General features: G+C 31.2%; 1 protein-coding gene across 3 annotated transcripts; it reads right to left on the reverse strand.

Annotated features, from left to right (window-relative positions):
• Positions 1-7,102: 7,102 nt before the first annotated feature.
• On the reverse strand, positions 7,103-11,747 carry LOC120075358 (auxin-responsive protein IAA8-like). 3 transcript variants are annotated; one of them, XM_039028668.1, is made up of 7 exons: positions 11,574-11,744; positions 10,022-10,471; positions 9,737-9,921; positions 9,426-9,652; positions 9,145-9,286; positions 8,050-8,111; positions 7,103-7,561 (listed from the first exon to the last, which is right to left on the reverse strand). In XM_039028668.1, the coding sequence occupies exons 2-7, from the start codon at positions 10,433-10,435 to the stop codon at positions 7,524-7,526; spliced, it is 1,068 nt and encodes a 355-aa protein (XP_038884596.1). In that variant the 5' UTR covers positions 10,436-10,471; positions 11,574-11,744; the 3' UTR covers positions 7,103-7,523. The 3 variants fall into 3 exon arrangements, 2 of the variants coding, with proteins under 2 accessions (XP_038884596.1, XP_038884598.1); XM_039028670.1 differs by lacking the exon at positions 11,574-11,744 and adding an exon at positions 10,572-11,510; XR_005481314.1 differs by lacking the exon at positions 7,103-7,561 and having other exon boundaries at positions 9,145-9,296; positions 11,574-11,747.
• Between the last annotated feature and the right edge of the window lie 2,706 nt (positions 11,748-14,453).

Here is a 14,453-nt window from a genome sequence, read left to right on the forward strand (position 1 = left end):
AATTTTCAACCCAACTCTTTTTTCCATCATTTTCACATTTCACAGTCTCATTTCTGTTCCGCCCTCGATTGCTCATGTATTCTAACACTTCTCTAATTCTCAATAATCGTAATTACATTTCAACCTCCTAAATAGTCCCTAAAAGTCATCATTAAATCAATTAAACATTAGATCGATTGAAACAGAGTTAAAGATCAAAAAATAGAACTATGGCAGATGTAGTTAAACTTCGTTATCTTGATTGTCATTTTTAATTTATGTTTAGTTCTTTTTATCTCATTCTTTTTCATTAACATTATTTTCATTTAACTTAAAATCGATGAGTTATCAAGAAAAGTAACAGTAAATGTAGGAGATTTACAAGTAACCTTCGTCTAAAAATTATAAATAGAACCTTATTAGCCTCAAAATCTTAATTTTACTTAAATTTTATGTCCACCCACACTTAATATAAGTTCTAGATCCGTCACACATAGTAAGTTAGCATTTTTACTTTTCCAACTTACAGTTTCTTTAATATTCTTCTTTTCTAAACATACATTATAAATCATAACTTGAGCTACAACAACTCATTGGTTGTGGATGATATCCTTAGGCTCTGTCTGATCCTGATGATTATTTTGTTTTTTATTTTTTGTTTCTGAAAATAATGCTTTTTTATAAATTTTTAGCCTTTCTTAAAATCACTTTGAATTTCAAATTAAATTTCAAAAACTAAATCAAATTTTTTAAAGACCTTTTTTTTCAAACTTTGGCATTGTTTTTTTAGAAGTTATTAAAAAAGTAGGTGATAAAACATGGAAACTATAAGCCAAAGCACTGATTATAAGGTTAATCTTAAAAAAAAAAAAAAAAATTATCAATTGAAGGCTCTAACTTATCATTTGGTCGAGGAAAAAAAGGCACTATAAATATCACCTCAAGGAGTACTCTCAAAACCATTTGTTGCTATCATGGTTGTTAAATAATTTTAAGTAGTTTGCTAACGTATTTAACAAGTATTCTTAGAGGCTAAGTCTGTGGCCACTAAATCTTACACACTTTGTCCAAGATGAATTTGTGACAAAATTTTAGTCTAAAGATTTAAATGATGGCCAAGTTTATTCTGATTAAAAACTGATGGACACTCATTTTTAGGAAACCATCTCAAATAGTGTGGGATAAAATAGAGACTTCTCTCTTTGTTCTCATACTATACTATTGTAGAGTTTGTAGCTCCTATTTTCTATAGCGAAATTATTCTATCTTTCCATGAATTTACCTGATTTGTTTGACAATTTTTCACATAAAACCAGTGTGTGATATTATTCCCTTTCTTTTTTAGCATTATTGTTCTTCTCATTCTATTTGAGTTGCAATCTTACTCTATTTGATCTCAAATTCTCTAACTATGTGATATCATAGCCTAATTTTTTTGTGTGAATACTTGTTGTATACTATTGCTATGTGGTTGCCACTAAAAAGTGGAATCTTCACATCATAAAACAAGTTAGATATGTTACTTTTATTTAAAAGTACAAAAAATGTTTATAGTACATGACAAGGGTAATGATGGAAAAAATCGAGATTGAGAAGTTCAACAAGATAAATTTCTCATTCTAAAAGTTGAAGATGAATACTATCTTGACAAAAAATAATTATTGTACAATCATCAGTGAATGGCTAGCAAAAATCATAGATGACAATAAGTAAAACAAGATGGACGAAGATATTATTGCAGATCCATTGTCAATTCTAGAGGGGATGAAAAATGTAAATAGATTTGAGATTATTTCACAAAAGTGTATGAAACCCAAGTCATTTCACAACAAGTTTTTTCTTAAGAGACATTTTATACTTTCCAGATGTCAAACTCTACTTCAATAATAGAGCACATGAACATGTGGATACTCTATTTTCTCAACTCACATCATTGGGTTATAAAATAGAATCAAATAAATTTGTTGAACTTCTACTCATAATCGTAATTATTTGTATGATCAACTAGCCATCAACTTGACAAATAATGTTTTCACGGACTATCTAAACTTTGATGGTATTGAAGTTGTTATCGTTCAAAGGTTCACAACAAGCATAGGTTCTGGCAATGACAAGACACAAATCACCGGAGCTTGAAAGTTGAACTAACAAGAGCACATTCTTTTGACTAACTTAACTAAGCCACATTCCATTGATTTGCTTCTTATCATTGTCCGACCCTTTGCTTATTGTCGACTTTGTCAACTTACTTTTTTGTTATAATATTAATTTTCCTCTTCCAAAACCACAACTCCAATAACATGAAAGCTTAAATAGTACGTATAAACATTATTTGTCAAGTCGATCATAAGAATCCAAAAGACTTTGAAGTAAAATTTTAATACATCCATTTGACTCTATTTTATTACCATGATGTGAGAGTTAAGAAAATAGAGTAATTCAACGTATTCATGTATTTTCTCACTGAAGTAGACTCTTGACATCTAGAGAGTATAAAATTTCTTCTCAAGAAAAATCTTGTCTTGAAGTAACTTAGTTTCATACAATTTTGTGAGTTGATATCAAATCTCTTTTATAGTTTCTTCTCCTCTATGCTTGACAATACTTATTTGCTAGTGCTAGATGAAGATTTGCAAATAGCATTCACATTTATCTAGTTCCATTTGTTGTTATATGTGATTTCATTCCACAAGCTTTTCATTAATGGGTACAATGCAATTATCTTTTTTCTAAAGACAACCTTCATTTTCAACTTCCACAACCAGAAATTAGTATCCTTCAACTTCTCAATCTCAAATTTTGGCATTATTACTTCTATCACGAATAGTAAACAATTTTTGTGCCTTTCAATAAAGGTGAAAAATATCCTACTTATTTTATAATGTGAGGGATCCATTTTTTATTGACAACTATAAAACATACTATAAGTATTCACACCTAAGACCAGGGTTTTATACCACATGCTCAAATGATTGAGACCAGATACAAAATTGAATCTACAAAAGAATAATAATAAATAATGAAAAAATAACACAATAAAAACCCCTTAACAAATTAGAGTGAAAACCATAAACAATGGTAGAAGAATGCTACCAAAAAGAAAAAAAGTTTCTCTCTTTAATTTGGATGGTTTGCCAACAATGGATACCTACCTATTCATTGTCCAAATAGACTTGGCATCAAGTAAATCCTTATGACCACAATTTTAATTCTAATGGCCACAAATTTTCTTTAGCCTCTCAGAATACTTATGGAAAATGTTAGCAAATTATTTAATATTGTTCTTAGTTTTGTTTCATATGTGCTTTATGATAAAATAATTGTAGAGAATATGTTGTTTGAGAGTGGTTAAAAAGTGTTGCAACTTCCCACATGGGCTTTAAGTAAAAGAGATTCTATCGATTCGGTCTTTCAAGGCTAAAACAAATCCATGCAAGAGGGCTCTTTACATTTTTCTCTCACTGTATAGGATGTGTGCCTGTGCTATTTCGGATTCATATTTCTTCAAAGTAAAAAAGATGGATATCGATGGTAGTGAAATACACATTCATAGAAATGCCTAGGTTACTCAAAAAATGCTATGGGGTTGATTAATCCTACCTTGGCTATTCAAATCTAGGTTTGATGACTCAAAAAACTCGATCCATCTTTATTTAGATTGAATTTTATTTGAATAAATAAATACTTTATTACTTGAGTTGATTTGATTAGATTCCAACAAATAACAATTTTATTACTAAGGTTAACTAAAATTAGTTCGAGTAACACCAACTTGAACTTATTATTTATATTTTTCCTTAAAAAAAATAGTTATTGCTACCAATATAATCGAATCCATAATTTTAACACAATTATATACGAGGTTAAAATTTTAGCCTAACTTTTAAAATCGTGTCCATATATAATTCTTGAACTTTTAAAAAATAAATAATAGGCCTAAATTCTTGATTTTGTGTCTAATATGTATTGACTTTTTAAAAAATAATATAGCTATTAGAGGTATTCAAAAAATCCGATGACCCGAAAAAACCGATCAACCCAACCCAACCCAACCTATGCGATTTGGATTGGGTTATCAACTCATTTGAGTTGAGTTGGATTCAAATAAATAAAATTTTTGTGAGTTGGATTGGTTCATGAGTTCACCTAAAATGACCCAAACCAACCCGAACTTATTATTAACTTTACAATGTATATTTTTTTACTTATGATACAATCATATATACATATATTTATTTAAGTTTTATCTTTCTTTTTTTAATAATTTATTCACCAACAACTCCTAAAAACATTTTTTTAGCACATTAGAAATAAAATATTCATTATATAAATTGAAATTGAATTGTTAATCTTAATTCAATATATGAAAATAATTAAATCAAATTTTTACATATTAACAACTTACTTTCTTTTAGAACAAAAATAATTCAATCAACCCGAACCAACCCAAGTATTTCATGGTTAGATTGGGTTGGGTTCATCTTTTAAGAAGGATTATTTGAGTTGAAGAAATTAACAACCCGAACAATTGGGTTTGGTCCAAAAAGTCTTTCAACCCAATCCATCTCAACCCACGAACACCCCTAGTAGCTATTGATTACAAAATTAAAAACTAAAGGTTTAATTAGAAACAAAAATAAATTTTTTATCTAATAAAACAATTGGTTTTTAAACCTTTTTAATGTTTATAAGATTTAATAAATACAACATTGAAAGTTTATATACTTATTAGACATTTTTAAAGAACTGATTAGAGTTTAATTTGAAAGTTTAGAGATTTAGTAGTCATAGTTTTCAAAACAAAGGACTATACTTGTAATTTTACTTGAATGTAATTTTAAATATATTGATATATGATATCTAGAATAAATAATACTAATTAAAAATTTATTGTAAACTTTTATAGAATTATTCTCCTAAATATTTAAGCACAAAATGAAACTTGCATATTTATCAATAAATCTAAAAATAAAATAAAGTTTTTCCTATAATCAATTCGTAAAATAATTTACTAAATTTAAAACTGAAATAACGTTTTAACCTGTTAAAAGTGTACTTGAAAAATTAGATAGCAAATATGTCATAAAGTTGAAAATTGAAATAATGTATATATTTTGAAAATTTTAAACAATAAAAACTAACTTTAAAAAAAGACAAATCAACCATGCTTCTGAGTTTCAAAAACCCTAAATCTTTACTCAAATTTCAAAAACAAAAACTACCATTTAAAAACCTTTTTTTTAATTTTCAAAACTTGACTTCATTTTTTAAAATATTGGTAGAAATTAAAGTAGATAAAAAGAAAAAAAAATAATAGAAGTATGAGAGGTTATATGCTTAATTTTCAAAAATTGAACCAAAAATAAAATCACTTAAACAGGATCTAAATAAATGAGTTGCATTGTTTTGGGATGAGAAAATCCTTAATTAATTAATTAATTAATTACCTATTTTAAAAAAAATCATTAATTAATTATTCTCAACCCACAGAAGTTATACTCGAATTTTCAAAACTCGTTTTTTTTTTTTATAGATCAATAATTATTCTCAACCTCAACTAAATACATTCTCAAATACATAGAATTTAGCTACAACTGCTAAAAATTGTAAATGGTTTGAACTTGGGTAAGCTGAAAAGACACCTACAACTTAGGCGATGACAATATTTCAAGAACTATATGATCCATACTTCTTCAGGTTCTATAAATTCACTACCAAAATTAATAGTCAAATTTATCTCTCCTAGATATGGGTTTAGTTACCTCTCATTTGTTCTAAAAGATTCTTCCTATCCATGGGTTGGTTATGTATGGCAGGTAGGAAGAGCACCACCAATTTGTATCAGTATTACTATTTTCACTAAAAAAATTCAAATAGCCAGAAGGGCCATGTGACAACCACCAGTACAAGACTCCTATGTCCAGGTTGGAAGAGGACAAAACCAACCAGTTGGGGGATGGTTAATCAATCACCCAACAAACCTGCTAATTTGTAAGAGTCTGAAGATACCATCCACATGATTTAACCCATTGTCTTATTCTTTTTACTCCCAAGGGGGAAGGGGATCTGAATTCAATTGAGCAGTTCTATGCAAATAAATGTTAAGATACTACTGGCCTGTGCCTTAATACCTCTCAAAAATAAATGAGCAATTCAATGGCAGACAAAAATATACTGTTTTCCTTACCTTACATCTTTAGAGCAGGGCAATGAATGCATTACGAGTCTCATCATTGCTCCAAAAGAATCAACAGAGTACCCTCTCACTGATTCAACAAGATAAAATAGAGAGAGTCAGTGGGTAGACACAATCAGAAAGTTCCATTACCATTCATTGCACTGCATTCAATAATTTTCTTCAACACCCACTTACACTGTATGCCATAAAAAGGTATTCATTAGATAACGTAGTTCATATTGTCTTAAGACTGTCCATTCCAATAATTACAAGTTTATTAGACTTAATAAAAGAAACTGGTTGACCCATAAAAATCCTGAGATTCAACTGATGATGCATGTATCTTATCGTATGTGTACATCAAGAAGTTATTATCGTATTAAGCTAAAACCTCTATGTCGGTACGACCAAGAGATTCCAAGTTCTTGCCAATGGGGCAGCTCTTGAGAGCATATGCATGTATGCAACTAGGGGCAGCACCCTTCAAGGGAAATATAATTCTTATTTTGAGAATCAATAATGCAGACAGTTATATCAAGAAGTCACATGTATACTCTAAGAACTACCAGACAACCATATCCAAATAACTGACAAGACTGGCATTACCTAAATTATTACTTTATCAATCAGTCATCAACTGGTAGGCTTGGCATTTTCTTCATAATTCAAGTACATATGGAAAGCAAATTACAACAAACTTTGTCTTACCTCACGAGGTTTTGGCGTAATTTCAAACTACTTTTGCAACCTAACGGAATTTTCCTCTTTCTGATATGTATCCATAACTTGATCTGGAAGCAGTCATTTCGTGTCTTTGGCTGAAAAAAAATGTTATAGACAATGAAAGCAAACGCTACCAATGGCTAGTGATTAAAACAGAGTATACGGTAAAACTTAACAGAGTATATGGTAAAACTTGAACTTAAGAGAACAATCAGGTGGAAGTAGGATTTGAAGGAGTCAAAGTCAAATAGACAGAATGTTTACAATATTACAGAGCATTCAAAACAACACAGTTTGACAACCAATAACTTTACAAACTTTCAGGAGTCCTGCAAATAGGGGACAGGAACTTGTCCACAAATCTGCAGACTTTCTCAATAATTCTTAAATAGTTCAATTCACAAACTAGACAACTGCTTAGACACCATCAAAGTAACATAAACATAATAAAGAAAAGAAGAAAGAAGAAAGAAGAAAGAAACAGAAGGTAACAAAGGGAAATGCACACAACAACCTATCCCATCCAACACTCCATCATTCCTCGAACCACCTTCCAGAGCCACGTATGAGGTAATTATGGTTTAGATCAATCTTGTTCCAACATTTGGATGGATAGCATCAACCGTGGCATTGCGCTTATTAGCTAGTTCCTGTTACGGCACTTCTCCACCGCCCTAGGAGCTGTAAAATTAAAATGAACCAATGAGAACAGTTCGAAATTCTTTGTTGCCATGCAAATATAAAATAGTCAAAATGAACCATTTTTGTTTTTAAAGTTCAAAATCAGGACAATGATTGCTTAAAGTCTCATGAACCAACCATTTCACTACACATGATATCATCGGCCTAAAGTGATTTCATATGCAGCACCGATAAGGGAAGTGCGGACTCAATGCACTTTGTCCTATTAATGAGAGTGATGAAAAATAGAATGTAACAAGTAATAATCGACCAATCAATATAAGATCATAAAATCCTGAACATTTAATCTCCATTAGCCGTCACATAAGTTTCTTGCCTTATAGAATTATGCTAAAGAGCCATACGTCATTTGCATGCATACAGTTTCATATTTTAATCCTATTATGCTGATGGAGGCGCATGCCATATACAAATGCTGCAGCACCTAATGTATTCAAGAATTCTTAACATATGCATCAAATACTCACCCAGTCCAATTGCATCCGAGCTCTTCATAATCCTCAGCCTCTTACAAGAGTCGATGAACATCCTGGATAAGTGAATTCAGAATTAGAAATCGGATGTTTTCTGTAATTTATCTTAATTATATTATTATTATTATTGAACACAATATCTTTCTTTTATTCTAAGTAACAGATAATTTAATGAAACTTCATCAATCGACAATAGAAAATATTTTGGCATTTGGCTAAATATCTTCACGTGGTGGCGAACTTACATAGCTATTACTGGAAATATGGAAATGGTAAATGCTCGATTAATAGAGATAAAATGTTCACAAAAACCGTCTCAGCTTAAAAGAACCCTTGAGAGGGAACTGTTGGTTGTCTTAATTACAGTCATAGGTTTACATAGAACAAACAATGTGTTAGGAAGACTTTACAGCATTTGATGGCTTTGATCAAGCTTGAGTCAAATAAAAGAGAAATGGAAATGGAAATGGCTGTCTCAATAAAGGACATTAACTCCAAATGCTTCTGTCACTATCATCCATTACATCCATAAACGTCCATCCATGACTGTCTAAACAATTTTACCAGAATACTTGAGTTGTCATCATTATTATCATTATTATATTTTTCCTTTCTCTTTCTTTGGGTAAGAACCTGAGTTTTTATTAAGAATAACCAAAGAATGTACAAGGTCATAAAAAAATTAAAATATATATATATANAAAAAGAAGTCCACAGAGAAATCCCAACACTCGAGAAGGAATCCAATCTAAAAGAACTAAACCAAGCTTTTTATCAAAAGAGGGAGAAAAAAAAGGAATTTAACTAATATGATAATTAAAAGTCTGATGGACAAACACCTATAAGGAAGCATTGAACCAAACAACCTCCCCAAACCTCCTCCCAAGATCTCTCCTCCAGAAATCCTACTATTTCTCTCCTGCCAATGACCTACCCCACAAAACAGTACAAAATTATAATTATATGAGTCGAGAGAGATTTCATCAGTATTTCACATGCAATATTGGACCTAAACTAATATGAGATGTGGTTACCCATAAGATAGAGTGATAGAATTAGAAACCAACTGATTAAAATGGTATAACTTACTCCCAGGGGACATCACCAACAAGCATCCAATCACCATCCTTATCTTCGTATGTTAGAACATATTCTGAGCCATGAAGAAGATCTTTCAGCTTGCTCTCACTCATTTTCTCCATGCCCAGAGCTCCATGAGCTCCATATTGACCTGCTCAATACTGAAACAACAGTAACTAGATCCACGCAAACTAGACAGGTAATTTCTAAGTATCAGTTTTAAAATTAACAACATTATTTTCATCATGGGAGAGATTTTTCAATCGAATAGAAACTTTCAAATAGCTCACCTATCGTAAAACAGCTGAACATCTTCTCAAGGGCAGAAGACAGCTCCTGATATGCAGAGTAGTTCCTCAGATCGACCTTCCTAAGATAAGGAGCACCATCCATGCTGACTTTGATAAAGAATGCCCCAGGCATTGCCTTTCCATCAACTTCATCATTGTTCTTTGAAGTTGTAGCCAATGTGTTCTTCCTGAAAGATCTTATGGGCGGCCAACCCACAACCTGTGCCCTGCAAGTTCAGCAGATAAGCTACCATCTCTCTGAGTTGAGGGAAAACTTGTTGGCAACCTCCCACCCCCTTTCTATAACTTACTTGGAAACAGGTGCGCTGGTGTTGTTATTTGCAGTCTCATTATGAGATGGCCTAGTTTCACTATTTTCCTGAGGCCTCTCTTGTACAGCCTTTGGTGTGGTTGGTTCTTTCACTTTCCCCATTTGACTTCCAAGGTTCTCTAGCAAAGAACCAGCTTTCAAACCTATGTTAGCGTGATATTTTTCCTGCATCAGATTTAAATCATTCTAGAGTTAAGACTGAGACCAGACATTACTACTCCTGCAAGTCTTTCAAACAGAAACAGGAAAAACAGCAGGATTTCACCTCTGAGAATTCGTTCATAGCATCAGAAAACCCCCTCTTGTTGCCTGAGACAACAGTCTTATGTGGGGAAGAGTAGTGACCATCACTTGATGGGTGCAAAGGAAATAGTGGTTTTTCATCAAGTTGAGAAGAGCTACGCAAGCTGATATCTGGGTCTCTCTCGGGGGATTCAGATCCAGGGAGACCTAGTCTCAATTCTGTAGCCTTAAGATTCAGCGAGGGTTTGTTCCCATCAGACTTTGTGGCAGTCATACAGCTGTCCTCCGAAGAGGAATCAGATAATCCCATGTAATTACGCTCTTCAAATCCCAAATTGTTTGGGCTGACACTCTCCATTGAGTTTGAGGAAGCCAACAGAGTGACATTGCTGCGACTTTCCTCCACCTCCCCAACATCAAGTAGTGGTGGAGACATCAAAATTACAGAAAGAAGAAAGCCCGGATTTTATACCTGCATAAAACAGAGAACACTATGAATCTCCTGATTTCAACTAGAGAGCCAGACTGCATAGATTCTTCTGTTCTTTCTACTATGTTATTCATCCAGCTACCTAGACTATAAGACACGGTGCCCAATTTCAAAGTACTTTCTTCTATCCTTCCAATAAGCTGGCTTCCAGAAGGAAAAACGATGAAAGAGGTAGGGGAGAAAATTGTCATTATGATTGGAAACTTTCATCTTCATTAACCCAAAGATACTTCTCTAAAATATGGCGCGAATTTCAGAGACGAACAGAAACATTTCCAAAAGAACAGGCCAGAAAGCACTGCGCTCAGTACACTGAAACATATCGGAATTTCACATATAACAACAACCTAAATGATTAGCATAACTGTTAAGAAATGAGGAGCCGCTGCAAACAGTCACATAGAAAAGAAAACAGAAAACAGAAAAAGAACAATCTCGTAGCTTTTGCCCCCGAAATCAGGACGTTTAAGAGGCAGAAAAAACAAAGTATTTAAGCCAAAATAAATAAATCTGCGAACAGAAGGTCAAAAATGAACCATGTGTGCAGTCGCTGGTATTAATGCATTAAATTTACAGGTATAACTGAAACCGAAATCAATCCAGAGATCAAAAAGAAAAAAGAAAATTCGCTTCATCAAAAAAGGAAAGAGCGGAATTCATAACTCTTTGACTGTTCAGCACGTTGAAAAAAACAAAAAGACATGTTGCAGATCTTAAATTCTAAAATTCTTTCAGATAAGCGGTAAGTAAAAGGAAAAAAAACGTAGGAAGAAGAAGATTCAGTCTACATATTAGTCACAACAACGCAAAACTATATATAAGTTCATAAACAAAGAACCTCGAGCTTTCACCAAATTTCTCAACGCGGAAATTAGGAGATTCATTCATAAACTCTGTAAGCTCAAGGAAGACGGAAATAGGGAAGAAAAGAAGAACAGTAACATAGAAGCAAGGAAACTAACATTACGACAACAAAGAAATGAAGAATGAAGATGAAATTGGCTAAGAAAACACGAGAATAGCAGAATCAAGCAGAGAAATCGAGGAAGAAACAGAAAGAAAGCGGAAAATTAAAGGTTTATACCTGAAGAAATCTGGAGATCAGTGGGTTAAAGAGAAGAAGTAGTAGAGATTGAAGTCTTTGATTCTGGGCAGTAGCAAGAGAGAAACTGAAGGGTAGAGAGAGAGAGAGAACTAAGGACCCTCCATTTGGCACAAAGTAACAAAAGCCTTTTGGTGTCTGATGTGAAACTCAATGCATTAAAAACCACTTTTAAGAACACACACACACAAAAAGATAAAATGCAAATTATAAATTACAAAACCCTCTCTATAAAATCATTCTCGTTTTTCTATTTCTATTTTTTCTTTTCTTTCTTTTAATTCTATTTTCAGTCTCCACTTTTTTAAATTGTGTGTTTAATCCATGATTTTCAAAATGTAATAACTTTATCTTTGATTTTTTTTAAGTGAGTTTTTTCTAAATGAAATTTGTAGGCATTGCTTCCACATTTAAAATTCTTTATTTGTTATCTATTTTTTAATTAATGATTTAAAAAATCAAACCAAATTTTGAAAATTAAAAAAATAACTCTTTACCCCAAACATTTCCTAAGTTTTTTCTTCTAAGAATAGGTTTAGAAGTAAGCTAAAGTAGATTTTGATTATTTTGAAATAAAAGATAATTTAAAAACAATTATTACTTCTATCTAAAATTGTTTTCTAAACTTATTTTTCTAATGACCTTTTAAGCCTGATAATTAAAAAAATAAGACTAAAAACTTACCTTTGAAAATTCAAAAATTATGTGCATATATTCTTAAAAATTTCAAGACTCAAAATATATATTTTAAAATTTTTAAATATACCTATTTTTAAAATTCATAGGCTTAAAAAAAAAAAAAATCCATTCTATGAACTTTTAAAATTAAGTTTGTTCGACCTTTTTAAATTTTTAAATATATCTCTCATCTTTTCATTTCTAAAAATTAAATCCGACGTGCTAAATTTTATTGATTTTATTTTTTTTATTCTTTTCAATAATATATGAAATAAAAGAATCGAATCTCAAATTTTATAAGTCGAATTGAGTTATAATACATTTGGTACGTTAACTTATTAATTTAAAATTTTAATGTTGAAATCACATTTAGAATTAAAATAATAATTGATCTATCTCTCCCCTCCACTTCTCATTCCTTCACCGGATGGGGTACCATATAGAAGTAGCTCCCATTAACTTTTTTTTTTCACCCATAACTTTCTGAGACAATTTAATTTGTTGACCATTTTCAACTCATTCTTCAAAACTCGTAAACCAAATATATTATGTTGTCAATTTTAAAGACCAAAATGAAATCTTTTATAAAATTCCAAACATCAAAATATATTATCATAAAAAAACTATGCCTTGAAATGTAGGGGTCAAAAGTATTTATTTATTTTGATTTTGATTTTTTTTAGTCTAATTATGGATTTCCTTCTTTAAAACCAAACATATTATATTGTTGTCAATTTCATTGATTTATACTTTATCCCGATCCAATTTCCAACGATTTTGATTCTCCACCACTTTTAAATTGAATTCATTGATATTTATCTACTTTAACGATTATTCATACATAAGTATGATTCTATGCTCGAATCAATATATTCGTACTTATACAATGACGTAGTGGGTGACATAGATATTAGTATAGAATCCTAATTTAATGGGAGTAGAATTTTCATTCATTTCTTAAATTTTTCCAATTTCAAGTATTTTCTGTACTTTTTTCCCTGGCCCACATCTTATTACATTCATTTTAGTTAAATAATTAAAATTTATCTTAATTTCATGGTTTATTGCCATATATCTTACCACCAAATTCTTGAATGACTAATTTGATCGATCACTTTTAAACTTAAGAAACATTTATTCTTATCGAATTTTGTTCAATCCAATGTTAATTAAAAATAATAATAATTGTATTTTAACACAAATGTTACAACTATCAAAATTTATGTTTTGTTACTATAACAATTTAACTATAGTGACTCAAATCTTTGACTTCCTGAAATTATGTTCATGGTAACTTTTAAATTCATGTCAATTTATTAAAATTGTAATAAAAATATCATTCAAATGATAAACTAAAATTAACATTTGAAAACAAAGTACTTAAAACTTAACTAAAACTAATATACGATCGAAAATACTTTGCTGAATAATATACTTGAAACTCATCCCTCAACAAAAAAAATATTGATATACACATAATTTTATTAGGCTTTTTTTTTCCGAAACAAATATATAGAGTTTCTAAAATCAAGTGAAAATATAAAATAGTTACTTTTTTAGCACAAAATAACTCATAAAATAGATAAAACAACGGGTCAATTAAAGGCTTTCATACTCACACTCTCATGAATTCAACGAAGGTGGACTTCTAATGAAACGTCGATTCAATACATCTTGCATGAATGATAAAAATACGAGAAGTCGTATTAGATGCTTTCGAAATGCGGAGAAAATGCTGAATAAAAACCTTGCTTATACTTTTCGTAATTAGCATCTACAAAGTTTTGGAGTTGATATGAAATAAATATCCAGTAGTTTACTTAGGTTAGGAGTTTTGCTTTTGAAATTAAATATGAAAGGAGAAATGTGGGGGAAACGGCGCCGTGTTATGTGGATCATGTTAGCGTTGTTTAGGGAAAGGCAAAAGCAGCACTGTGGGCACATGGAAACCTACTGTGGAAGATGCCAAACAAATGGACAATACCAATTTTGCCCACAGTGGTAAACTTGTCATTTCAATACAAAATCAATCAGTCACTAGTTACGACATGCCGAAATCATAGCCCTCCATTGTCGTTTCTTTCTTCCAGATAACCCGATTCCAACCCTGTCCCTTGCTTTCTCCACCGTCCGATTCCTTTTTTTTCCTCTTCATCCATGCATGAATCTTATCTTGGACGATTC

Source organism: Benincasa hispida, chromosome 4 (assembly GCF_009727055.1).
Source record: "Benincasa hispida cultivar B227 chromosome 4, ASM972705v1, whole genome shotgun sequence".
Lineage (NCBI taxonomy): Eukaryota > Viridiplantae > Streptophyta > Magnoliopsida > Cucurbitales > Cucurbitaceae > Benincasa > Benincasa hispida.